Source organism: Micromys minutus (genome assembly GCF_963924665.1).
Source record: "Micromys minutus genome assembly, chromosome: 29".
Lineage (NCBI taxonomy): Eukaryota > Metazoa > Chordata > Mammalia > Rodentia > Muridae > Micromys > Micromys minutus.
Genome location: NC_137964.1, coordinates 25,432,402 through 25,460,320, shown reverse-complemented (window position 1 = coordinate 25,460,320; position 27,919 = coordinate 25,432,402). Strand labels below are relative to the sequence as shown.

General features: G+C 46.8%; 1 protein-coding gene across 3 annotated transcripts in view; it reads right to left on the bottom strand.

The window, feature by feature from the left end:
- KDM2B (lysine demethylase 2B) overlaps nt 1-10,888 on the bottom strand; it is a 110,728-nt gene extending 99,840 nt beyond the window's left edge. For all 3 annotated transcript variants that reach the window (XM_080940445.1, XM_080940446.1, XM_080940447.1), the window contains exons 1-4: nt 10,588-10,888; nt 9,390-9,534; nt 6,340-6,418; nt 4,570-4,616 (exon numbers count right to left, since the gene is read on the bottom strand). In XM_080940445.1, the coding sequence (XP_080796571.1) occupies nt 4,570-4,616; nt 6,340-6,418; nt 9,390-9,534; nt 10,588-10,620 (304 nt within the window). In that variant the 5' untranslated portion in view covers nt 10,621-10,888. The remainder of the gene's footprint in view (nt 1-4,569; nt 4,617-6,339; nt 6,419-9,389; nt 9,535-10,587) is intronic.
- Nucleotides 10,889-27,919: the final 17,031 nt, after the last annotated feature.

Genomic DNA, 27,919 nt, shown 5'->3' with positions numbered 1-27,919 from the left:
CATGAGATGCTGTCTCATCTCAACAAGACAATAATACACACAAGGGGAGTTTTAAAAATTGTGCATGTCTACAATTAGAAGACTAAGGCAATGGGATTTCAAGTTCAAGGACTTGCATACCAGTGGTAGTGTGGCTGAACTGAGGATATAGGGTAAGGAACCACTAAAACCAGAACAGTAACACCGACCAAAAACAGAAACCAACACGCCCGCCCGCCAGGCTCCAAATGCTAGGACTGTAGGGATGTGCCTTCATACCTGGCCTTTAACCTAGCAGCTACCGGACTGCCCTCAAATCAATATCATAAATCCATTAACTGTGGGATGTTCATTGAATGGAAACCTATACAGCAGGGAAATAAATCTATGATCACATATAATCACTATGAACTGCCTAAATATGAAGTGGAGTCAAAGAAGACAAAGACCAGAGGCTATCTATCTAGTATGAACATAAAGGAACAGGCAAGAGAGAATTTGGGATGCTGGTCTCCATGATATGTTCAGGTGCTTAAAAATCAGTTAACACTACCAGCATATGCACACTTCCTTACATGTTTGCTTCAACTTAAAAGTTATTAGGTAGAACATAGGAATGGAAACTGTCTCATTCTTATGTTTAAAGGCAGGTCACTGCAGACTGTGCCACAGGCTTACTGTCACAGCAATTTGGAATGCTAGAGTAGGAGGAATACTTGAGCCCAGGAGTTCAAGACCAGGCTAGAAAACATGCTAAGATCTGTTTATACAAATGTAAGACAGGGCTCTAGTGAGGGGCAGATGGCCCGTAGACAAAAGCTTGATTTTAAAACGGCAGAGAATCTACAGCCAGGACTGCAGCCTGAACAGCTGGGCATGCCTCTTCCCAACCCTTTTTTTTTCTTTTATGCTTATGTGTGTGTGTGTGTAAGTGTATGTGTGTGAGTGTATGTGTGTGAATGTATGTATTTGTGTGTGTATAATATGTGTGTATATGTGTGTGAGTGAGTGTATGCTTGTGAGTATGTGTGTATGTGTGAGTGTGCATGTGTGAGTGTGTGTGTTGAATATGTGTGTATGTGTGTGTGTGGTGTATGTGTGTATGTTAAATATGTGTGTATGTGTGAGTGTGCATGTGTGAGTATGTGTGTTGAATGTGTGTATGTGTGAGTGTGTGAGTGTGAGTGTGTGTGTATGTAAGTCACAGGTCGACATCAGGTGTTTGCCTCAGTCATTCTGCTCCATAGAAAGAGAGGTAGGGTCTCTCACTTGAATCCAGAGCTCATCAATGTGGTTAGTTTAGCTACCCAGTTTATCCCACGGATCCTTAACACCTGAGTACAGGGATTACAGCGAGGTTCCACACCTGCTCAGCGTAGACATAGGCACTGAGGATCCAACCTTGGGTCCACATGCTTTATAGCAACTGCTTACCTGTTGAGCCATCGGGAGATGCCCCTTCTAAATTGGGGTGGTCGGTCGCCCCAGCACTGTCCTCCTAGCAGATGTGAATTGTTAGGAACATGTCTGTCACTTGGAAACCCCCAGAGAACTGCTGTTTCCTCATTCTTTATCTCCATGGACCGTCAGCCCCCTGAGGCTCACAGCTTCAGGGTTGGCATCACAGAGACAGGGCCTAGAACTGTCAGGGGGGGATCCTGGTTCTATTTTTGCCTTCAGAAGGGGAGGCAACTGCCCAAAACAAGTCAGAAAGAGGAAGGAAAGAGGAACAGAGGAAAAGAAAGGCAAGGGCCAAGGAGATGGCTCAGCAGATAAGGTAAACTCACCAAGCCAGAGGCAAGAGGTGACCTACTGAGACAATTTCCTCTTAGGGTAATTTTAGACCACTGAGGTCCACTGAGGTCTATAAGAGCAGCAGGATACACACTAGATATATTACACAAGTCAAACTATTCTGTCCGGCTTAATCCAGCCTGAGTGACATTTGTCGCCTCTGTCCTTTATGATAAATGTACTTTCCACCACTCTCCAGAAGCCTGTATGTGGACTGAGGCTAAAATGGACAACCTGGATACCCCAGAAGAGCTACGGCCAGCAACATCCATCACCCAGTGTCCCAGCTCCCCATACCTCCCTGAAGCATTTACATACACATTATGACCCCAGAAATGGTGGGGAAGGGGGGGGGACATGATGGCTTATACCCATAATCCCAGTGTGGAGGAGGATGAGGCAGAAGAATTACTGTGAGTTTAAGCCCAGCCTGAGCTACAGAGTAAGAGCTTGTCTCAAAACAAAAGCAAAGAAAAAGATACTGAGAGATGAAAGCAGGTGAGCTAGCCCTGCTTTCCTGGTCAATATACAGCTCTAGTCTAGCAAGAATGTTGGAACCATCTAATTAGATGCTTCCATGAGAACCATGAAGGTCCAAGCGGAAGAGGAGGCAGCCTGGATGCAGACTGTGTCTGGAAAAGACTTGGGCAGTTTATTAGCAAGTCCAGGAAAGCAACATTACGAAAGATAGCTAAAATAGCCAGGCGGCGGTGCCACATGCCTTTAATCCCAGCACTCAGGAGACAGAGGCAGCCAGACCTCTATGCAGTCCAGGCTGGTCTACAGAGTTCCAGGACACCCAGGGCTACACAGAGAAACCCTAAAGCTCATATCTACAATCTTAACACCTAGAAGACCGAAGCAGAAAGAGCACTGTGAATTCAAGACCAGCCTGGTTACACAACAAGGCCTCATCTTAAAAACCTAAAAGAGTGTGCTGGAGAGATGGGGAGGTATTTAGGTCTTGAGGCTAGACCCCTTAGGAATGGATTAATGTCTCCTGGGACCGAGTTCATTATCATGAGATCAAGTTCCTATAAGGCAAGATGTTCCTGTGCCCTTCACACCCCTGCATGGTACAAATTGAACAGATCCCCACACACTATGCTCTTGGACTCGCCAGTCCCAAAACCATGAGCCCAAATTAACCTTTACTTTGTAAGTTACACAGTAACAGGTAGAAAACACGGCTACGATGCCTTAAGACTCAGGAGAAATGGATGTTCATGAAGCAAGCCATTGTGTTATATACGACAGCTAAGAGGTAGAAACAACGGAAGTGCCCATCAGGAGATGCGTAGATAAACAAAGAGGGGCCTTTTGATATACAGAAAATGAAGGACGTGTACAAGGGGGCAGATGAAGGGTTTGTGGGGGACAGTAAGCTGGAGTTGCACAGTGGTGACGGTCACAGAACACGAATATTTAAAAAACCCACTTAACCAGACACTTTAAATAGGGAGTTTTTGTTATATAAGTTTCACTTTAACTTAAAAAAAAAATGTTAAGCAAGAAACACAGCACAGCTGGTAGAAAAGTTGCCTGCCATATGTGAAGCTCTGAATTTACTCTCCAGTGCTACTTAATTAATTAATAACTAATAATTAATTAAAAGTGTCAATGCCCACAAAGAAAATAATCAAATCATATAGCACCCCCCACTCCTAGTTTTGCTTCCCATCTTACTAAAGAGCCAAATCCAGATTTCCCTGGGGCCTCCAAGGCCCTGATGATCTGGCCCTGGGGTGTCTGCCAACACTTTCTCCTCTGTCATTCAAGGTTGAAACACGAAGTTTATACCCCTGGTCTTCTCCCTTGCTCAGTTCTCACAGCCTAGACCGTCTTATTTTCCTGTGCCTGATATTTTAAAAATGAATGAAAGGATGCATGGATAAGTAGTTTTTATTTGCATGTCTCTGTTTGTGTCTGCTGATGCCAGAACAGCGTGTCAGATACACTGGCGTTAGAGTTACAGCTGGTTTTTTAAAAAGCCTGACAACATAAGTGCTGAGAAATAAACCCGGGTCCTCCAGAAGAGCAGCAAATGCTCAGCCACGGAGTCATCTGTCCAGCCCCATAGCTGATTGTTATTACCTGTGCTTGCTACCTATCACCCTGCTTAACTTCTTTAAAACCCTTTCAATCATTGGAAAGATATTGTTGTTAACGTCTTTACTGCCTGTCAGCCTACCAAAGAGGGCAGGGGCCTTGTCAGTTACATCCACAGCCTACTATTTAGGCAAGAAATGATTTTCTAGAAAGAATGATGTTATTGAAGGGCTTTCTATGTGCTCTGAAACACCACCTGCTACCTGGTGGAAGGTTGGGAGTGCTAAGCCACCAGCTACCCTTGGCAGGTCCTCAGAGAGTTAAAAGCCATTTGTCTGTCGGACAGAGTGGCAAGCCACACCCTAGCCCTGCCCGGAGCCCTGAGGAAGCAGGAGGCATAACCCCTCCCCTGTGAAGACAAGAAAGTCTTCTAGGGGTCATGAAGCACCCAGTGTTTACCCAGCAACCCACAAACAAACGCAAAGGAGAGATCTGAGATTGTATTGCTGACACCCAAGATAGAGACCGGGTCCAAATCACCTCATAAAACTGTGCTGGCAAACATCCTCTGAGCCAGCTTCTCAGGACTTTGCAATCTAACCTGTTCTCCAGAGTCAGTCGGTTGCAGCTTACACCTGCTCCCACCTCCTCCAGGGAGCACAATCTTTTCTGAAGCAACTGTAAGTCTAACTGGGCAGGGAGTGAAGACCTCCCCTTCCCTTCTCCTGCCCTGCCCTTGGCACTTACCCACCAGGAGTTTGACATCTCTGACTGTGAAATCAGGATCTGGCATCCTGGGGGGAAAAAAAAAGTATGGATATTTAGTTTAAATAAATAAATAGACAGACAAATTAAAAAACAAAAACAAAACAAACAAAAAAAACCTGACAGAGATAGGCTCTACCCTGAGTCAAAGGGGAACCCATTTTTCAAAAAAGGGCTCCTTGTTCTAAGCTTGGGCATATAAGAGAACCCTGAAGGCAAACCTGGGAGACCAGATAACTACTGAGGGAAGTCACCCAGAATCAGAGTAGGCTCCCTAACTATAAAAAGAGAGACTCAAGTTGAGTCTCAGGGGAATATGGGACGACACTGGTCAACTTACTGCAGGACAAACTGAAGTGTGGTGTCAGGGACCAAACACCTGCTTTAATTTAGAGTGTTTCTGCCCCTTTAGAAAATATTTTCCAGGCTGGAGAGATAGCTCAGCAGTTAAGAGCACTGACTGCTCTTCCAGAGGTCCTGAGTTCAATTCCCAGCAACCACATGGTGGCTCACAAATATCTATAATGGGATCCAATGCCCTCTTCTGGTGTGTCTAAAGACAGCGACAGTGCACTCATAGACATAAAATAAATAAATCTTTAAGAAAAATATTTTCCATACAGTCATATGGACTGTGGGAGAGAGTCCTCTCTACTCAGAGGGAATATACTTGAAGCACCGAAAACAGGAGGATTGTGAGTTCCAGACCAGCCTCAGCTACACAGCAATAACTATCTTTTTTTTTTTAATCAACACAATTAAATTAAATAATAAATTATTAAAGACAGAGTCAGAAAAGGACACATCATGCTTTTACGGACAGTGGCATAAGCCTACAATCCCAACACTTGGGACGTGAAGGCAAGAGGAGCAGGTAAGGTGTTCAAGGTCATCCTCTACCACATAGTTACATCTGAGGCCAGCCTGGGCTCTTAAAACACAAAAACAAGATGGAAAAGAGAGATGCTAAAAGGCAGGTGCCAGGAATCTTTCATCTCAGCACTCAGAAAGAGGCAAGGAGATCTCTATGAATTCAAGGCCAGCCTGGTCTTCATGCTAGCCAGTGAGAAAGATGCTGAAAGTTTCATATCTCTAGAAGAAAGTCCGTGAATAAGCCTAGCAGTAGATGCTGGAGTGGGAGGCAGCCAAAAACCCCTTTCTTATCCCTGTCCAAGGAGTGAAACCTGTTCTTCCAGCCTGCCTCCATCTCTTCCCAACCCAGACCGCTGGAAGTTCTGAGGTCCTTTGCCAGAATATAAAATAGACAGAGGCTAGTGGGGACAGGAGAAGAAACACACACCCTTCACAGAAAGAGACCCATTTCCCACACATTGAGAGTATGTTCTGAAAACATGCATCCTGGTACCCTAGTCTAGGCACAGAGGATGGCCAGTCCCTTCACAACCCACGCTTCAAGCAATGCTCAGCAGGAAGTTGCTGTGTGGGACCAGAATAGACCAGAAAGCAGTGGGAGATAGATACATCACTGCTGAAAATGACCAGGATAGACAAGATGTGGGTGGGGAAGCTCCAGCACCGCTTAAATGCCCTGGGACTTCCAATTTCCCCCCCCCCAAAAAAAGGTCAGCTCTTTTCTCCGGTGGGCCTTGAACAAGGAACCAGTCCCTGGTTTTAGGCAAAGTCCTTCTGGAAATGCTAAGTGGTGTACGGAAGGCAGGAGGACCCAACCCAAGCTTTGAGGTGTGACAGGGAGGAAGATGGAGGAGGAAGGGGGTGATTTCAGCCACTTACTTGATTCCCAGTCCATCCTTGTCTCGGAACACCAGGGGAACCCTGAGAGCTTCTCTCTGTACATACTCATAGTTAAAATCTGTTGGGGTATTTGAATTAAAGACGGTTATTTTGGCTAACTGATCGAGGAACAAATGAACCAAAACCCTACTGGTGAGGGAAATAAAAATGGTAGAAGCATCTAGACAAGATGTAGGTACCAGCTAGATGCTGAGACTCTGTGGGGGAATAACAAGAAAACAGATAAGGCAAACTCATGCCATCCGCTCCTCTGCCTACTCATTCCCCACATGCCCCACGGGTCCCAACTTGTCAATGAACAACAGCCCAAGGACAGCCAGAGCTGGGGAGGAGACTTATAATGAACTCTACACTGAAAACTCACCAGCTACTATTGAGAAACAGGGACAGACAAACACATCCCAGGCTGAGTTGCAGTAGGAAAGGAACAGCAAAACTGAAGCATGCTACCTGGGAGGATCTGAAGCCCCATAGAGACTTGGGAGGAGGGTTCTCATTGTAGCCGAGCATCAGTGAAAATCTCATTGTAATATCCTGGATGGTGAAGGGGGTTGGGGGAGCCGGTTTCCCTGGAAACTATGTATTTGGTGCCAAAATAACTAGGGAACTGGGCATAGCTTTGTTGTCTTCCTATAGTGAAATTCTGCTGGAGCCCATCATAATACTCACTTCAACTGGATAACCAGGAGGGCTGAACTAGTGAACTGTGAAGACAGGGCACAGGAAGCTCCCCTCCCCAAAGGAAAACCTCACAGGGCAGTTTTCTATCAGCAGCTTGCATGGTAGAGATCCCCTCCATATCCTAACCAAAGCCCCTCAGCCTTTGCCCAATTTCTTTCCTTCTTCAAGTCCCAAGCCAGTGGCTCTGACCCAACCATATACCCCAGAATGGAAATGGGGGAATGCTGAGATACATCCTCTTCTCTCCCAGGTCAGGTGACTAATTTGAGGTACCATGGGCACTGGTCCTCTCCAAGCTGATCAGAAATCGGGGAGAAGAGTGGGAGAACCTAAGCCCGAGGGAAACAGCTCACCAGGGCAGCCTTTGGGGGGGGAGGAGGCCAAAGCAACCGGCTCAGAAGACAGAAAGAACAAAACCCAGAGCCGAGAAAGGCCTGACCCCAGAGGCTCAGATCCCCAGGGGCTCCCAGTGAATGGGGATTCCTCCGGATTTAAGGGAGAAGTTTGACATGCTTCTCTGTTGAAGCTAAGGCTTCCTTCTGCATTGCAGCTCCTCCCTCCAGTTTGGGGGCAGATCTGAATTAATAAGCAAAACCCAAAGGCCCCTGCCTTTGAAAGAAGCCAGGACAGCAGCTTTAAGGATGCCCTTAGAGCTCCCTAAATGGTAACCTTTCCCTGTCCACACACCCCCAACTCCCCACCCAACCCACCCTCCAGTTTCAGCTTCCAGAAATGGGCCTGAGAAAAAGCTCACAAATCCTGGCCTGAGGATTCCGGACAAATCACTAGGAGGGAGTGTTCAGACATTGTTTTTTCATAGGCTTTGCCAGGCCCGGGAAAGTGAAGGAAGAAAAGGAGACAAATTAAAATCCCATTTGTACCAATAAAATATATAAACACAGCTGAGGCAGGCACCCTGTTTTCGGGTGAAATTTCTTGGGGGGGAAAAATAAAAATAAAAGCTTCCCTCCCCCCACTTCTCCCTAACTTCACCAGAGCCCCAGGGAGGCAGTGAGCACAAAAGAGAAACTTCAAAAAATGCAAAGCCGGGACAGTCTCCTCTAGGGCTAACTCCAGGCCTCAGCAGCTCAAGCAGAACCTGGAGGAGGGGAGGTTCCTCCCCTGCTGTCAGCCCACTGAGAGCACAGGGGTTTCCAAGGATGGGGGAAACACAAAATGGAAAATGAGTAATTGAAGGGAAACTTTATAAAAAGTCTACACACCCTAGGAAAGCTTGGGTAAGCGAGGGCTTCTCCCAAACTCCAATCCTACAGGCCAAATTAGATTCTGGGTCCAGAGTCTACAAAAGACCCCCCAGGATGCTCGCTGGGGAGGTTCGAGGCTTCTAAAGCCTCACTTCAAACAGGAGTATCACCCAACATGTCTAAGAAACACCCCAGCCACACCGTCAGTAGGAGAGCTAGGGAGAATCCCAAAACCAGGAGGCTCTTCCAAAACCGATGTGTGTTCCACCCTCTGCTTCTACACCGGAAGGGCCAGAAGACACAGAGCTCTCATGTCAGGCCTGGAAAAAGACCCCTGTCTCCAGAAAGGTACCTAAGTCTTCCGTTCAAACTGCCAAGAAACTGGGATTTTAGGTCTGAGCCCGAGCAGGTAGTTCATTACATATACAAACAATTGGGATTATCAAAGTTGTAGCACTAGAGGCTTCCGGCTTGGGGAGGCCGGGGGTAGTGCCCATAATGCCTATCAGCCCACTTAGTTCCTTCTCCAATCCAACACCGCAGGGCCCAGGAAGGGAGAAAGGCCCTTCAGACCCAAGGCTCAGATTCAAAGCTCGAAGGGGCGTAACCCTAACAACCTAAGGCGCTGCCATCTTCAGTGCCTAAACCCATTTCCAGTACAGAACCCGCAGGGCCCATGGTGTTAGGGTTTTTTCCCTTTTTTTGGGTGGGGGGTGGCTTCAAGCTTAAGTCCGTCACGCCGATTTCCCAGGGATGTCAGGAAGGGCTCCTGCCAAGCACTGCACCTCTGGCAGCGCAGAGAGCGCAACTGGCTTGGAAGAGTAAGGATGCTGCGCTCACGCCCTCCCTCAGTCCTAGAGTCTGTCCCTGGTCCCTCTCAGTCCAATAGCCCCTTGGCAGTGACTAGCCTGGTGCTAATGATGGGTACAGTCAGGGCCTAGGCCCACGCCAGGCCCAGCCCTCTTCCTGCCTGCCCTCCTCCCTTACTACCCCCCCACCCCCAGTGCTCAGTCTTGTTTCGTCACCGGATCCCCTGGAATGGGGGACGCGGGCGCGAAATACGAACCCAGCCACAGGCAGCTCCCTCCCCACGTGCGCGCTGGCCCTCTGCACAGAGTGCAGCCAGGAGAGGGGGTGCCTCACCTTTGCCTTCCATTGCATGCACGAAGTCCCCCTGGTACAGCTGGCTACGTAGCTTCTCCTCCAGGCTGAAGCCACGGACGCTGACAATTTCCTCCACGTCCGACAAGTCTTCGTTCTCGTCGTATCTCTGGCGGTCAATCGCACGCTGCGGGGACCCAACCAGAGAACCCGGGACATTACTGAGAGGACTTGGGGGTCTCCTCTCACCCCGGGCCCACCAAGAACAGGTGCAAGAGTCGCGCGCCCACTGCACCCCAGCATTGCAATCTGAGCAACTTTGCGCAAATGCCAAAGATACTGGAAAACAGAAAAAGGGGCTCACACCCCCAAGGCCCGACTGCCCTTACACGAAGCAATTCCCTCCTGCATCTTCGGAAGCCATGGAAGTACTATTTGGGGGCTTTCCTCTGCCCCCACCCCAGTGATGTGCTAAGCTTTGCCCACTCGACTGGGAGCCTGGTTATATAACCCCCGAAGGGGGCTCCGGGTATGAGCTGGCGGGGCAGATGTAGGCCCCGAGAGAAGCCGCTGCAGCACCCGGCTCAGCGGTAACAGCAGCCCTGGCGGCCACGGCGGCCAACCCGGGAAGCCGGAACCTGGGGCCGGCGGCATTTCTAAGGCTGGAGCTGCTCCCGAGCTACAGAAAAGCTGGAAAGCTGAAACGGAAGGGTTGAGACCCTAGCGGCCCCCGCCAAGCGACCGCTAGTGCAAGACGAGGAGGGGAGGGGAGGAGGTTAAGAGCGTGGGGAGAGAGGCAGCCGGCCCACCACAAAGCTTCCATCAGAGACCCCAAAACGCACCAGCAGCTGCCTCATCTCCCCACAAGCGCGCGCACACTCACTTCCTACGGAGACTCCCCACCACTCCCCGCATCCTTCTTCCTCCTCCCTCCGACGCTCAGAACCGAGCCCCGCAGCCCCCCAGATCCCAGGCGAACCTCGAGCCCGCTCAGCCCCTTCCACGCCTTTCGGCGCTACCTCCTCCCCACTTAAGTGTCTGAGACCCTGAACCTCACAAGAGACTGGAGGAGTAAGCTGCTTGCTTCCTTGTGCATGCAATTTATTATTTTTTTCCGGTCCTCTTGCAAAATACAGAAAAGGAAAGAAAAGGCAGCAAGAAACAACCAAAAATAAATAAACAGATAAATCGATCGTATACCAGATACAGATTTGGGGGAGGAAAAAAAAAAGCTACACACCAATCTTCTTCCAGAGTCTTTCTCTGCCTCCATTTTTTTAGGAGAGTTCACCAATTAATTGTCAACACTCCTGCCCCCTGCATTTTGGCGGAGGGGGAAAGGAGGGAAGACCAAAGAAAAGAAACCAAAAAAAATAAATAAATAGAGCAAGCCAGAGCCGATATCTACAAAGTTTTGCACCAACACTTAAGCAGATCCGTTTGCAAAGTCCTAGGAAACCATTTTCAGCAGTTGTGGGGGGGGAGGCGTCGACGTCATAATCCCCGGAACGTAAACATTGTTGCCGATCGGGCTCGGAGCTTGCGGGTAGGCTAGTTGGGGAGAAGGGGGGCTCGGGTTGGGGGTATCGGGGACCGCAGCCGTAGGAGGTGTGGGGCCAGAAGGGAGCCTGGGACACACCGGGCGCCGTTAGCGCCTTGGCATCGCTGTTTTGTTGTTGGGTCACGAGTGCGCCTCTGCACGCAGGCGCCGCCGCCGCCCGGGAGCTGACTTTTGGAGGGCTGAGTTGCAGGCGGCGGGCGCATCCCAGAGATGGCGGGGCAGGGAGGGAGGGAAAGAGAGGAGGGGGTGGGGAGGGAGGTGCAGATTTGCACGGATGGCCTCAGCGGGAGGCGCGGAAATGCTAGCCGAGCCTGCTGGCGTGAAAGCCCCCAGGGCCTGGCACCCCCCAAAACGACCCCCCACCTCTGCCCCTGCCCCCCTTGCTTGGGTTACCCAGGGCTGTCCCTCTCTTCCTCCTCCTCTCCCTAGTACCTATGCTAGCGACCTAAATTCAAAGTATTTTCTATGTACGATTTCTTTTTCCCGTTTTGCTTTTCTACTGCATGTCTAGGGGGGAGGGGCCAGCCTGTCCAGACCCCTATCCATTTGCGAACCTGCCATATGGAGGAGGCATCTGAGGGACTCAGAAAGAAATTAGCGCAGCTCTGTATCTGTAGGCTGCATAACTTTTAAACTCCCGGGGCTGAAATAATAATGTGGAGACAGACCGCACAGGTACAGGAAATGCAGCCAGTCCAGAGCTTTTCAGACTGCAGCTGACCGGAAGAAAGCCTTTCGTTCATTCATTCCGACAGCCTCGGTAGTACAGCCCTGAAACAGAAGTTGGGCTTTTTAAAAAGAAAGAAAAAAGTCTCTCCACTCGCTGAGAAGAGATAAAAATCGATACACAGGAGGGAATAGAGAATCGGATTCAGCGTCTCTAATGCAGGCAGGCAAAAGGTAAGCCTTTCGTGTGAAATTTAAGAGAAAAGTGGTGGTGATGTTCGTGGCTTTCTGGGGTACAGCACCTTCTATTACAGTGTTTCTCGGCGGAGAAGATAGGGGCCGCCTTTGTGAATGAAGATGCACGGGAGTATCAGATCCCCCAATGCTATCTTTCAAGTACTCCCGGAATTGGCCCTGAGTGATCCTGGGATTCCAAAACCGGACAAGTCAGGCCCCTTTAAGTTGGGAGAAAAGCTGGCCCTAAACTTTGTTCCCTCCCGGCCTCCTTCCTGCAAGGGCCTAATGATGTTGCATCAAGGATGTTCTGAGAGACCTCCCAGGTGATGCTACCAATGACTGCAGCTTCTTACTCCGCACACAAGCTAAAGCGGGTCATTTTGCACACTGGGGAAAGCCAGGTTCAAGAAATTATGAATTTAGGTGACTGCCCTTTTTATCTTGCCCCAATGTCAACAGCACTGGTTCAGACAGATGTAGGGGAGGAAGTGGCCTTGCCACCTGAAATCAGCTGTGAGCCAGACGTGGTCACCCTCCCTTACGTTAGAATTTCCTACCTTGCTTTCTCTACTTTTTCCGCCTGTCCCCAAATCTACTCTTTGAAGTTTGTTTTTATTCCATCCTCGAGTCAGTGAAAGAAAAATCTCCTACATCAAGATGAGGCGACAAACACCAAAATTGTCATTAAACTGAAGTTACATCTACGTGGGCTCAGTTGCATCCATTGGGGCAGCCTTTCTAACTATCCCTGTTGAAAACCAAGAGCCAATGGTGATGTAATTCAGTGGTGGGACACTCGGCCTAGCAAGCCTGAGGCTCTAGTTTCCATAACAGCACCAAAGAGGGGGAAAATGATGTGGGGATGTGGACCACTTATCTGGCTCTTCTTGTGAGAAAGAATATTTTTAAAGGTGTCCTATGGCCTTGTTGCTCCTTTTTTTTTTTTTTTTTTTTTTTTTTTTTTTTTTTTTTTAATAATGAGGAGGCTGGGATTCGGAAAGGCAGAACTAACTACTTGCTCACAACCACACTGCTTGCCTTTACAAATGTTCACCAACTTCTGAATGAAATGAAGGTGCTTTAAGGAGGGACCCAGGGGTTTAGAGTCAGGAGGTTAAGGTTTAAAGCAAAACTGTCAAATGGGACTGAGATCTTTGTTCTTCACCTTTCTCCCTGAGGTTCTCTCTCCCCCACCCCCGTGGCTTCTGAGTTCCCCCAAAAGGAAAAAAGTCTGCGGTTAGCTACTTTCATAGAATGGGCAGCGGATCCGTCACCTGATTTGATCCCCCTCCCTTTACAAACCTGGAGGAAATCACAGACCTGGGAGGAGAATGAGCCAGCCGGGTGTTTGTTCCCCTTTGACTCCCCCAGAATGCCCACCCCTCTGCTGGGTCTAAGTGGTCACTCACTCAATAAACGTTGAACCCTTGATGGATCACCTTCTCCAGCATATTTGCATTTTCTCTTTATCAGTAATTGGCAGATGAAAGCCTTTGTCCTCAGTTGAAAGAATTCCAAGCATTCCCTCCAAGTGGGGGAGGAGGTTATTTTGGGCCAAAGGGGGAAGGGCCAGACCCTTGAGCTCTAACTTTGGTTGATTGTTCCCCCGGGAGCTGAGAAAAGGTGAGAAATAGAAAAGGGGCTTATTTCAAGAAAGATGAACTTTTGACGCAAGCCAGCCTCATTGGAAATGAGATAATGCCTTTCTGTGACATCCTTGTAAAAGGCTCCATCAGATCCTACCTGGGTTACAGGAACTTTATCGTCCGTCCCCAAAGGCAAATTGAGCAGTTGTGTGTCCAAAGACAAGGGGACAGAAGCAGAAATGACAGCTTTGCTTACACACAAACACACACCGCAGGCATTGCTTCTCCTGGATGGAGCACTCAGAAACCGAGGAATCTGTTGACTAAGGATCAAACTGCTCTTCTGTCATTGTTCGAGCTCTTGGCTTTCCTCTTTGTAAGACAAGGGTCTGTACCTAGCCCTAGGTAGCCTGGAACTTGCCATGTAAACTGGACTGGTCTAGAACTTTGAGAGCCTCTGTCTCCTGCACCTTAGGACTACCCCAGTCTCAAGCTCCAGGCTCTGAAGCGCTTACAGTGCCTTTGAACAAGTCCCTTCATATTGGCATCTCTTTAAATCTTTGCTATTTCATAGCTAAGATGCTAAATTATTTGACCACAACCATATTATGACTACATGATTTTAACTAAGAGCTCGGAGGAATCTGGAGCCCACAAGTCTGGCCATTATGCAAGCCCTGCCTGTAAGACTATAACATTTAGAACTCATGAGTACTAAGAACTCACTCTACTATTGAAATACACTTAAAGCAAAAAAAAAAAAAAAAAACAGGAGGCTAAACTGGGCGTGCCTGGTGCATGCCTGGGCAACCTAATAAAACCCTGTCTCAAAAATAAAAAAAAATTAATCAGCTACAGTTATGGCTTGGAGATACAGCACTTGACTGGCATCATATACAAGACCTGGGATCCAATCCCACTGCCATAGCAAGCAAACAAACAGAATACTTAAAGCAACGAGGCCTTAGGGTACCTTGTGGTACTTATTAAGCTATTTATTAAGTCAAGGTCCAATTTGGCTCCGCAGCTCCAGCAGCAGCTATCCTAGAACACTAATAGAGTGAGTGAAGAGGCAAACAAAGGTGAGGTGAAGGTTGTATGGAAGAACACACGTGGTACAATGTGAATTTTTCAGCCTTAGGGTTTGAAGCACTTGCTCCCTGTACCTGCCAGGAGTATAGCCTAGTGCGGGGAGCCTGGTGGGATACCAATTGGATAGGCTTGGTTTTCCAGCCAAGATCTTGGCAATACACTTTTAAAGGGTGATAAGTATCCTATGGGTAGAGTCAAGGACCACATACTAAAGCTTAAGCCAGGCATGGTAGCATATTTTAGTCTCGGCATTTAGGAAGCTCAGGGTCAGGAGTTACAGGCCACAAGGACTTGAAACAAGAATGTGTAGGAATCCAGAGCCCATAAGACTCTGGTCTCGGTGGGGACCTGTCAAAAGCACACAAAAACTGAAACCAGAGCTCTCGGACTAGCCTTCAGCACTGAGAAAAGGAGAGTATATAGCTGGAAGGTTGTGGCCCACACTTTTAATCCCAGTACTCAGAAGGCAGAGGCAGGATCTCTGTGAGTTTGAGGCCAGCCTGGGCTACAGAGTGAGTTCAAGGACAGGCAATGCTGTGCAGAGAAATCCTATCTTAACAAACAAACAGAGAGAGAGCGAGAGAATATTTTTTTATATGAAATGACTTAATTATATCCTTAAAACAAGATAAAGAATACTAAGTTTTTATGACTGCTTGGATAAGCCAAAGGAGATAGATCCATAAATCTATACTTAATCCTTTCTACGCATTGGGTTGTCTTAGGAAAGGCATGACAATGGAGGAAAACCACATGAAAAGAAGAGGAGGGCTCTCCTTTGGTACGCTGTGAACTGTTAACCACCTGTGTATGGATGTGGCCCGATGCAGACCTGAGGGGTTTAATTTCATTCTGTGTGCTTATGTGCCTTTTCAACCCAGCGCCATGGAGATGTGTTAACTACTCAGAAATGAGTTCCAGGTTAGTGGGGGTGTCTCAGGAATAGAGCATTTGCCAGCAATGTAGAGAGTCTCTCCAGGGTTCAAGCCACAGCATGGTAGGGGATGGGGCACAGGAATAGAAATAAAGACAGTAAAACCTTGTGTGCCCAACCAGACCCACCACTGACCAATGGTATTACTTTTGGAATTTAAAGTGTACCCTGGTTTTAATATGGCAGAAGACCAAGCTGTTTCTGTTAAAGTGATTATTCTCAGATATCTTCTGTTTATTTTGTTTTTACAGTCAGTGCCTTGTGGATTGAAATCAAAGAGAAAAAACAAAACTGTACAAAGACTGTGAGGCCTGACCTTTGGAGAGAAGCTTACTGTTCTTAGCATTCTGATTTTTTTTTTTTCCTTCAATGTGCTTCTTCCTGTGTAAGGGTTGGAAAGGCCCCTGGAAACCACAGGTGAGTTAAAGGGTTAATGCGGTGAAGAGAGTCATAAAAGTTCAAAGATTCTTTCAAAACTTGCATCTTGAGATTGATGGACATGGGCGGTAGCCAATGGGAAGGGAAAGACAGACATTACTTCATCATGCTCACTTGTCACTGGTTGACAGTCCTTGAGGGATGAACAAGAAGGCTGGCAGTTAACCCTTCAGGGCCTACCCTGCCCTTTGCACTTCTACTTGGAAAGATGAAGCACAAACTGAAGAGCTTCCAAAGCTCCCCCACCTTCAGGTGCTAGCTTTGGGTCTAACCCCCGGAGACGGGTCTCTCCTGTCAAAAGGATCCCCCCCTCTGAAAAGATGTCCTGGAGTAAAGTTTTGAGCTTTGTAAAGACCAGGAATCAGCTAACCTTGCTGAGGGAGGCCAGGGGAGAAGTTTGACTCACTTTTTGTGCTGTCAGAACACAGACCCATGGTGGAGACATTTCCATTAATCTTGTAAAGTGGTCAGTCACTGGAAGGATTGAATTGCATTTCCTGCCCAAAGATGAGGAGACAGATGACCTTTGCCACAGCCCTCAGACCCCCAGTTCACAGCTGGAGAGAGGATGTGTCAGCAGTTGCCTTCCAGTCTCACCCAGCCCTTTGTTCAGAACTCAAACCCTTTGTGCTCTGGCTGCTGCAGGGGATTTTGTAGTTCTTGATGCAGGTTTTTTTTTTTTTTTTTTCCCCTAACCTCCCACTTCTTAACAACTTCTGAGAAACAAACTCTGTTTGGCAGAAGATGATATCTAAAAGCTGCCCCAGAGGGAGAACCAGAATAGATGTGGGGAATTTTGAGAGGCCACTTGGCCTTTGGCTATAACTATTGCCCCTTCCTGGGTTTCCTGTATACAGCAAGCCAAACTAGAAAGAGTCAGAAGTCCCACAAAGTCACTAACCTCATGTTTAGGTGGCTGTATTTAGAAGAAGAAAACAAGACTTTTACATGTACAATCTCAAGTCAAGGGCACTCAGAACTAAAGCATTTATGTAAAGGGACATAGTAAACCTAGGCAGTACCTCAAGATGCTGGTCTGTTTTCTCACCTGTAAAATGGAGTTTGTAAATGCAGTCACACAATACTACATGATCCAATTTTACCAAGGGGCTCATCCAGTGATGGTATTCAGATGAAGCTGATGTTCTAGGCACCATAACACCAACATTTTGCTTTTTGCTGGGTTTAAGGTTCCTCGAGAGTCATCTAGGGAGGTTGAATAGCTGTTTCCCCAGCCAGATTCCCTCTAAACCTGACCTCCTTGCTCTGTGTACTTTGAGTCCTTTGACTAAATAATCTTGTCTCCTCCAGGCCTCTGTACATGCTGGTCCTTTTCCTCCACATTTTTTTCCTGCTAGCTCCAACATCCTTCTCCTAGAATCTGCTTAGGTACCTCATTTCCTGTCACCTTCTAAGGCTAACCATATATTACATTGTCGTGAGATTTCCTCAGGGAATCAGACCCAGGACCCCAGCAGGAACTAAAATGAAAGAATCCTCGGGTCCTATAATGGTGGGGTGTTTATCTAGAACCCCATCCTCCTGGCAGTCCTTGAATTATTTCCAGATTATTTTTAATGCCTAATATTTAAATGCTGTGTAAATAGTTATGATACAGTTGTGTTGTTTAAGAAATAATGACGGGAAAAAAACCATGAAGGTTGGGGAGAAAAATTATAAAACTCCTTGTGTGGAATCTCCCCCCCAGTACAAGCTAGGCAAGCAGTCTGCTACTGGGCTATCTCCCCAACTCTTTCTTTTGAAACGTAGCTTTGCTAAATTGCCCAGGCTAGCCCTCAGCTTATGATCCTCATCTTTACCTGGAATTATAGACCAAGGCCCAGCCAGATGGGACTCTTGTGTTATTATTTTTCTCTTATGTTTTCATTGCTTTTGTTGTGTGTGGGGGAGGCACCGTTATGTGGAAATCAGGGGACAACTTGCAGGAGGTGGTCAGTTCTGTCACTCCACCAGGTGGGTCCCTGGGATCAAACTCAAGGTCATCACATCTGGTGGGAGGCATCTTTATTTGTTGAGCCGTCTTGCCAGGATCTAGTAACATGTTCGTTCCTTGTTTTGACACAGGGCCTCCCTGGATAGCCTTGGCTGGCGTGGAGTTCATTCTGTTAACTAAGCTCAGAAAGATTCTCTTACGCTCAGCCTAGTAAAGGACAGGACTGCTGGCATGAACTACTACCACGCCTAACTCCAGAAGGAATTCTTTAAAATGTATCTCCTCAGGTTGGAGATAGTGTGCTTAGTGTGTATGAGGTCCTACATTCAATCCCTAGAACAAACGACCCTGTAATATAGCTAGGGGCAAGGAAGGTGGCTCGGTGACTGAGAGCTCTTGCTGAGCAACCCTGGGGATCCTAACACATAAGGCAGGGCTGGTCTTATACCTACCAGTACTGTATGGGGGTAGAGACAGGAGAGTTGTTGTAGCTTACTGTCTGCTAACCTATCAGAATAACATGAGTTTGAATTTCAGAGAGAGACCCTGCCTCAAAGGGATGAGGTGAAGAATGAGAATGCTAGACCCCCCTCTGGCCTGTGAGTACATGTGTCCAAGCATCTGCACATAACACATACATAAGCAATATAATCCAATGCCCAAGTGCTGGGCCTGTGGCTATGGAGAGAGCTGATATATCTTGTTGCCTCTGCTATTAGATGTCCTGGGATCAGAGAGATTCTGCACCAGGTGCCTCAGTTGTAATGTGCCAGGGACTGAACCTAGGGCTTTGTGTATAATAGGGGGGATCACTTAGTTACATCACCCACATCCCTGCCTGTCACTGTCTTTAATATACTTCATATCTCCAACAGGACTACTGTTTACTCTAAAACTACAACCTAGATAGATAGAAGCACACACCCTACCATTTCTCCCCAAGTGCCCACACTACAATTCCTCCCACAGTACGTAGTTAATCTTTCCTGGATAAATGTAATCGCTTTTGCAGGTGGTGTTGCTGGCTTTTAACCCTTTTCAAATAGCAGTCAGCAATTCCTACATCATTTGTGAAACACATCCTTGATACGCACATGCATGCACACACACACACACACACACACACACACACACACATATGCACACAAGTACAGCAGCCTGTATAGGAAATCCTCCTTTCCCTTCCCCCCATGCCACCTGTTCCTGGCAGAGAACAGGCTTTCCCCTGGGGAGGATGGAATGTTCCGAAAAAGGACAGTTGGCTCTTCTCCCCAGCTGCAAGAGAAACTCTTAATCATCTAACATTTGCCTCTCTTGTTTAAGTAAAAATTCTTTGCAAAGACAGATCTTGTCTTCAGTCCCATGGCTTATAAACTATGCATTTAAAAATACTTAGGGAGAGCTGGAGAGATGGCTCAGTGGTTAAGAGCACTGAATGCTTTTCCAGAGGTGCTGAGTTCAATTCCCAGCAACCACATGGTGGCTCACAACCGTCTGTAATGGGATCCGATGCCCTCTTCTGGTGTGTCTGAATAGAGTGACAGTGTAGTCATATGCATAAACTAAATAAATATTTTTAAAAATATACTTAAGGGCTGGAGATATAGCTTTGTGGTTAAGAACACTTGCTGTTCTTACCAAAGGTTCTGGGTGGCTCACAACCATCTTTGAATGTTCACACGTGTGCACACACACGCACATGTGCGGGAATAAATGAATTTTAAAGGCTGAGACAGTTTTAAGAGCAGCAAGATGATTTAGAAGGAGAAGGTACTGACCTGTTAAACCTGATGATCATCCCCACAATCCACATACAAACAACACTAATTTTTTTTTTTTTCTGTAATGAGATCTGATGCCCTCTTCTGGTGTGTCTGAAGACAGAGCTACAGTGTACTTATATAGAATAAATAAATCTTAAAAGAAAGAAAAAAAGACCTAGGCTTTGAGCTGTGGCTCAGTATAGTGTTTGCCTAGCATTTCTGAGGCCAAACATGGCTTTAAGGAATCAAAAGTAGTTTACACCTAGCTTGGGCTACCTAGCAAGACCATTTATGTGTCAGCAAACTTAAGAAGTCTCCAGAATCTAACTGAAGTAGTGTAATTGCATCAGAGGTGCATGCTGGGAACTCTGACTGATAACCCCTGTCTATGTGGTTTACCCACCATGCAAACTACATGAACTGCCTCATCTTCCTGGGACTCGGTTTCCTCCCCAGTAGAAAGGAAGCAGTAATACAAACCGTCAGGTAGACCATAACCATGGACGAGATGCTGAAGGTAAAGCACCCTGCAGAGTGTCTGGTACACATTAAGGTCTCGGCAAAACACTGGTCATCATTATTTATTATAGTAAAACTAACAGAAGGGACCTGGAAGTTCATTACAGAGTCGCTAAGCACTTAAAAGACCTCACAGTCCAGCACACAGAGCAAATGTTTATTGGCTTGAATCTGAACTCAAAAGGAGAGAATGCATCTATAATGTTAACTTGGCCCTGGTAAATGGTTTTGTTTTTGTTTTTTTATTTTTTTTTTTTTAGCCCCCTTCAGTGCTAAGTATAGAACCCAAGGCAAGCTCTACTATTGATCCGTCCTAGTAAATTCTGATTCAAACCTGTGAGGCTGGAGAGATGGCCCAGTGGTTAGGAGCACTTGTTGCTCTTGTACGGGACTGGGTTTGATTCCCAGCGTTTACACAGCACTTCACAACCATTTCTCCAGTTCCACGGGATCCACTCTTCTAGCGTCCATAGGGCATCAGGCACACACGTGATGCACATGCGTAAGGACAGGCAAAATATTTTTACACATAAACTCTTTGAAAAAGGGCTGGCAAGATGGCTCAGTGGTTAAGAGCACTGACTGCTCTTCCAGAGGTCCTGAGTTCAAATCCCAGCAACCACATGGTGGCTCACAACCGTCTGTCATGAGATCTGATGCCCTGCTGTGTCAGAAGATAGCTACGAGTGTACTTATATGTAATAAATAAATCTTTTTTAAAAAATCTTTGAAAAAATAGACATGGCTGGGCAGCACATGCTTTTAATCCTAGCACTCTGGAAGCAGGGTAAGCATGTATCTGATTTTGAGGCTAGCTTGGTCTTATGTATCAAGTTCCGGGCCAACCTGGAGTATACAGTAGGACCCTGTGGTGGTGGGAGAGTAGGTGCTAGAAAAGGTACGAAAATTCAAATGAGTTAAAGTAGAGAAGGACTTTGGGCCAACTATTGCCTACAATGGAGTCAGGGGACAGTGTGTGCTAATAGTTGCACAGGTCAATGGAACATTGCAACCTGTAAATATTGCAGATGTGTGTGTGTACACAAGTACTGAGGATTAAGTCCAGCCCTTCTCAAATGCAATCACTCTACAGGGTGCAGCTATACGCTTACAGGTACATAATGCAGGGGAGACTGACCCAGTCTGCCGTTGGATGAAAGTCAGGGAAAACGTCCAAGGAATTGGTGTGGAGAGCTGGACTCTAGGGGAAATCACAGCTTAGCTGAGCTGCGTTGAGGCTAGGGGGTGGGGAGTGTCCACACCAAAGCCGCAGCAGACCCACATGAGCTAAGGGAACAGGGGCCCATCAGGCCTTGCAGAAGGGAACTGAGTGATGGTCAGTGAAGCTGGAAGTGCTTGTAGCCTGGGATCTAGCAGACTCCTAAGCTCAGCACGATCAGGAGTAACCCTGACAAACAAGGATGCACCTTGATACCACTGCCTGCCATGCCAAGAAAATATGAGCCAGTATAAATGCTCAGCTGTGGGGGGAGAGAGTGTGGCCAGCAGAGCCTATCTTGCTTTGGGTTCTGCAGAAAACAGTGCTGGGTGTGGTGTCAGAAAGATCAGGAGTTCAAGGCCAGCTTTGGCTACATGAGACTCTCTGAGAGAAGGGGGTAGGGACGGAGGAAGAAGCTGCTATGTGGGCCTGCCTGCCTCACTGTAGAAGGCAGGCTGAGGCAGAGACGGGGAGGAAGACAATGGCGGGAACTGAAGAGAATCTATTTACAGAGGCATTTCAGTGAAGGCTTGCCCACTGCTCCACCTGTACGTCCATCAAAAACTAACTCAGATTCTCCTTTCCAACATCCTTAGTGGTACCCACCATTCTGTCTCTACATCTGACTACTTTGGAGACTATTAAAGTACCATACTGTATCTTTCTGTGTCTGGCTTCTTTCACTTAGCAGACCTTCAAGATCCCATCGTAGCATTGGTGGAATCTGCCTCTTTTTGTTTGTGGCAGATTTAATAGACAGTCTTCTGTTTGTTGTTTTATGTGCATTGGTGTTTGCCTGCCCATACGTATGAGCATGTTGGACCCCGGGAACTGGAGTGACAGAAATGCTGGTATTATAGGTATGCACTACAGTACTTAGCTCTCCTGAGGGTAAATTCCACTGCCTTGTTGATATGGTTTGGTTGGTTTTGGTTTTGAGACAAAGCCCAGGCTGCATAGCTCAAGCTAGCCTTTAACTCACTGTGTATCCTAGGGTAACTTTAAACGCGTAGTTTTTCTACTGCTCTAACTTCTCAAGTACTAAGATTACAAGCATGGCCCCTGGCCACCTTCAGCAATACGCCCCATTTTATTTTCTTACTCATCCGCTGATGGACATCCAATACCACTTGGGGCTATTGCTGACCATTAAGATTTTCTTTCTTAGATTGATGGAGATACATTATTTTTAGACCATACACATATGTTTATATCCTAATTTTTTTTTTAAGCTTAGCAGTTGTGATATTCTGAAATATGTGTGATCTTCATCCCAGTTTCCTGGCTTAGGACTTCAAAAAGCCTTTGAATCTCCAAAGTGATTTGTCTTTTTATATGCTAATGAGTCAAATGCCTGTCTGCCAGCCTCCTGGTAGCTTCAGAAGGAGAGCTAGGTGACCAGAATGTCTAAAGCCACATTAAAGGGTGGGAATCAGTCCCACCTGCCACCTCAGGACAGGGGTCATATTGGAGGTAAAGTTGATCACCAGTAACAAATGATTTAATCAATCATGGATATGCAATAAAATCATGATAAAAACCCAGGAGGGGCCTTCATTGCCCTAGGAACCATTCCCAGCATTGCAAAATGAAGCCCAAAATGAAGTTACTAGAAAGTAGAATACCCAGTTTTAAGAGGGTCAGTCTCTGCCCCAATGGTAGTGGCCTTTAATCCCAGCAATCGGGAGACAGAGAAGCAGGTGGATCTCTATGAGTTTGAGGGTAGCCTGATCTACAGGGGCAGCCAGGGCTACACAAAGAAACCCTGACTCAAAAAAAAAAAAAGGGGGGGGGGGTGGCAGTCTCTTCATGTGTATTCTTTGTCCTGGCTTTTGTTGCTTTGAAACTTTTATTTGGTTGCCTCTCTCTCATCCATTATCTCATCAGGTAAAATAATAGCACCATGGAGGGAAAGGAATCCTGTGGACTCCAGCCTTTGGTCACAACAGCATTACGCCCTTGGTTTCCTTCTCTGAAATGAGCTACATCTGTGTTCCTGGCAGTGCCCTCGGTAATGGTGAATGCCAGCGGTACTTTCCTCAAGTTTCCCAGGCTTTGGTGGTCCCTTCAGAAACACAGCTAAAGCGGCCTGGGACAGCGCTGGTGTCAGACTGGTAAAGACAGTCTGTGTGTGTGTATGTTGTGTGTTGTTGAAAAAAGGTCTCTTACATAATACAACCTGCCATGGAGCTTGCTGTGAAGACCTGTCTGGCCTCAGACTTGTAGTAATCTTCCTGTTCTGCCTCCCAAGTGCTGGGGTTACAGCAGTAGGCCACCACAATCGTTCCGTTGTTGTTTGGATTTTATTCTTTCTCTTTTGCGGTGCAGTGGATTGAACCCAGGGTTTTACCCGTGGTAAGCATACCCTCTACCTGAATACTACCCCAGCCCACATAGTGTCAGAATTGAACAGTGGACGCCCTGCCAGTGTAACCTGTAGGTTTAGAGACTTGACTGATTAGTTGGTAATTAGGAGAAACGCCCACGCTTGATTGACCAGAGGTCACATTTTATATTTGTGAGGCTCTAGGAGAATATGTTGTTTCTTCCTATATGTTCCACCGTGTTCATTTCTACACTTGCTCATGTTTGTACAACTTTTATTACTGTGCACATAACTGGTCCATTGTTACGGTTATCTTTCTAAATTATGCTGTCAGCCGACATCTTATTGATAAGACCACAGTAAATGGCAATGTGTAAATGAATGGGTTTTTGCCTTGTTTTGTGTACCTTTTAAAAGGTGGAGAGATGACTTGGAAGTTAAAAGCACTCACTGCTCTTGACCTGAATTCAGTTCCCAGCAACTGCCACGTCAGGTGGCTTACGACCAGCAGTAACTCTAGCTCCGAGGTTCCAGCGCACGAACTCTGGCTTCCAGATACCTACAGTCATGTCCAAATACACACAAACACACACACACACACAATTTACAAATAATAAATGAGGGCTGGAGAGAAGGCTCAGCAGATTCGAGCACTTGCTAAACTAGTAGAGGGCGGGGTTCTCTCAGCAGTCATCAGTGTCAGTCAGAAACTCCAGTTCCAGGAGATTCAATGTCCTCTCCCGGCACCAAGCACACATGTGGTGCACATACATACAGGCAGTCAAATACCCATGTACATAGAAATGCGTCTTTAAAATAAATCATCGGGGACTGGAGAGAGGGCTCTTCCAGAGGTCCTAAGTTCAAATCCCAGCAACCACATGGTGGCTCACAACCATCTCTAATGGGATCTGATACCCTCTGTGGGTGTGTGTCTGAAGACAGCTACAGTGTACTTATAGTTATAATAAATAAATCTTTTTTAAAAACTATCTTTTGTTACAGTGTGTATCTCACTGTACTTGAATAGCGTCAGGTTAGCACTATCCTATAATCTGAGCATCCAGGGAGATAATTCCAGAGCCAGCAAACTGGTTCAGCAGGGGAGAGGACTTGCCACCAAGCCTGTGACCATTTGGAGCTACATAGCGGAAGGAGGGAACCTATTCGCATGAGCTGTCCTCTGATCTCTACACACAAATCTTGGCATGTGTACCCCCATATCACACGGGGTCTCCCTGAGCAGTAGTGCGGTGGCACATGCCTTAATCCCAGTACTCAGGAGGCAGAGGCAGAAGGATCTCCATGAGTTAAGACACCAGCCTGGTCTATAATAAGTTCCAGGAGAGCTAGGGTTACAAGAAACCCTGTCTTGAAAAGCAAACAAGGTAGGGTCATAGGCTAACCCTGGCTAGCCTAGAGCTCATTATGTAGACCAAGCTGGCCTGGATCTCACAGAAATCTCCCCGAGTGTTTAGTTTGCATACCACAGATTGAGAAAGAGAGAGAGAGAGAGAAACCCATGGCAGACTGAGCAACCTTAGCAGTAAAACACATGTCTATCCCTAGTACCTCTGGGGGTGGGGGGAGGGACATGTTCATATGGTGCTAAAGCTTTGTGGCTGGTGAGGATTTGATTCATAGTCACTTCTATATACACCTAATGTATTAGCCCTCATTAAAAATTTTAATTTTCCAGCCTGGGCAGATGGCACAGCTGATAAAGCACTTGCCTTGCAAGTATAAGGAGCCAGAGTTTGGATTCCCAATGCCCACACAAAAGCCCTGCTGGTCTGTTGGACTTCCTGAAAGCCCAGCATTTTCGAGACAGAGACTAGATCCCTAGGACAAGCTAGCTAGCTGGACGAGCCAAATCATAAGCTCTGGATTCAGTGAGAGACCCTGTCTCTGTAAATGAAGAGAGGGATCCAGGGAGACAAAGGACATCAACCTCTCTGCTTGGAAGCCCACACACCACTCACGTATAGAAGAAACTGCTTTTTTTTTTTTTTTTTTTTTTTTTTTTTAATTAGCCAGTACAAAAGTCCAAGTAAGGGGTTATGGTGGGGAAGAGTTAAATCCTCCAGAGCAAGGAAGAGTCAGGCCAAATGAAGGGCAGACAGCTTTTGGCTCACTGCCAGCAGCACCAGGTTTGGAGCCCAGCTGCTGCCCTCTTGCCTGATGAACGAGACACTGCCAGCCTGTGGGAGAAGGTGGCAATCATCCCCCAGGCCTTGATACAGGTGTGCCACAGGCAGAGCCCTGGGACTCGAGACCCACAGACAGGCCAACAGAACCCGTCTGACCTCATCTTCAAAGAGCTATTTTCCAGGTGAGAAGGTAAATTTCTGAGAAGGGTACTGGCAGCATTTGGAGATAAGGGTCTCTTGCCTGCGCACACGCCCACATTATAGTCTTCCTTTTTACGTTAGTTATTTAAGAGCATTTCAGCCGGAAGACCAGGAATCCCTCATTCAGACTGTTATTGAACTACGGTATACTCAGATACAGACTGGGCACAGTAGATGTTGTAAACGTACGTTGCTTTGGACAACGAGCTCACACCTAGCATCTGATGGGTGCTTAATAAATGCTCCTCTAACTGAATAATAAACTGCATGCACCACGCTTAGCAAGCAAGCATTTGTAAACTGTTGGACTACACGCAGGAAAGAATTTGGAACCTGCCCTTCTGCTGCTGTTGTTTTCTTTTTTTGTTTTGTTGTTTGGTGACGGACTTTCTCACTGTAGCCTTGACTATCCTGGAACTTAAGACTGTAGTCCAGGCTGGCCTTGAACTCAAAGATCTGCCTGCTTCTGCCTCCTCAGTGCCGGGATTAAACTGACCTTTTATTGTGATGCTTAAATTCATACCACATTAGAAATCAAACCACCCACCAGGCAGTGGTGGTTCATGCCTTTAACCCCTGCAGAGGATCCAAGTTTGCTCCCCAGCACCAGGTCTGATGACTCACACCACTTGTTATGGTTCCAGGGGATCCAACATCCTCTTCTAAGGTCTGATACCACTGTACTCAACCCCCACACACATCTACACCTGATTAAAAACAAGGCTTGACACACACCTTTAATCAGAGGTCTCCGTGAGTTTGAGGCTAGCCCAACCTGCACAGGTCGAACTTCAGAAAGACATTCCGGAGTATGGAGGGGTGGGCTCATGAGCTAGGAGGAAAGGGATACCCTCAAAACCGGAAAATGACTTCAGAGACATGGTCTAAAAGCAAAGCAGCCAGCTTAGCCCATTTGGCTGCCACAGCAAAAGACCATAAGACTACAAGACTTAGCAAGGCAGATCTAATTCTGTTTTAGCACCTGTCGATTCAGTACAAAAGGTGGACGTGGTAATGGTTCAGTTGGTGCTCAGTTTCTTCCATGGAAGCTCTGTATAGACCAGGTGTGCTGGCCCATAACTTAGCACTCAGTGGAGACAAGATCAGAAATTTTAAGGTTATCCTCGGCTGTGTATGGAATTTGAAGCCAGCCTGGGTGGGTTTCATGAGGCTCCCCATCTCAGACAGACAAGGCCATCAGATTCAGAGTCTGGTGAGTACCTGTTTCCTGGTTCACTGATGCCATAGTCTTATTATGTCTTCTGGGAGATGAGACATGAATTCTAGTCATCCGAGTTCCGTAAGGGAGGCGGCAGGGCAGGAGTCAATCAGATAAAGCTTCCCAGGTGAGGAATTGAATAGCCACTGAAGGGCCTTCCGCAATGTGGTGAGCGAAATAATGGCTCCTTCATATCCAAACCCCCTTGAGCCAACCTGTGACCATAGTATCTTAGATGGGAAAGGCTTTTCAAAAGTGATATAAATCAAAGATCTTGAAATGGGAAAACTATCCAGGTGAGTCCAATGTGATCGTAAACGTCCTGTCAGGAAGTAGTCAGGAGAGGCAGAGAGCTCGATGGACCGATGGACGCCAAGATCAGAGTAAGTGCTTTCCACAAACCAAGGACTACGGGAATCCACCAGATGGTGAAAGAGGGAAGGAGATGGCTTTTCCTCATCAGAGCTTCCAGAAGGAACCAAATCTACCATCTTTAGTTTATTTAACCCTGCAACTTCATTTTTGACTTCTCAATACCCAGAAAAGTAAATAAATAGCTGTCAATTTACATCATATTAAGCAACTACATTATTTATTAAGCACCAATGGGAAGTTAATGTATCCATGGGAAAGACACAATCGGTTGGACTATGTATTTAGAGACGGGGTCTCTTTGTAGTCCTGACTGTCCTTGAACTCCCTATTTA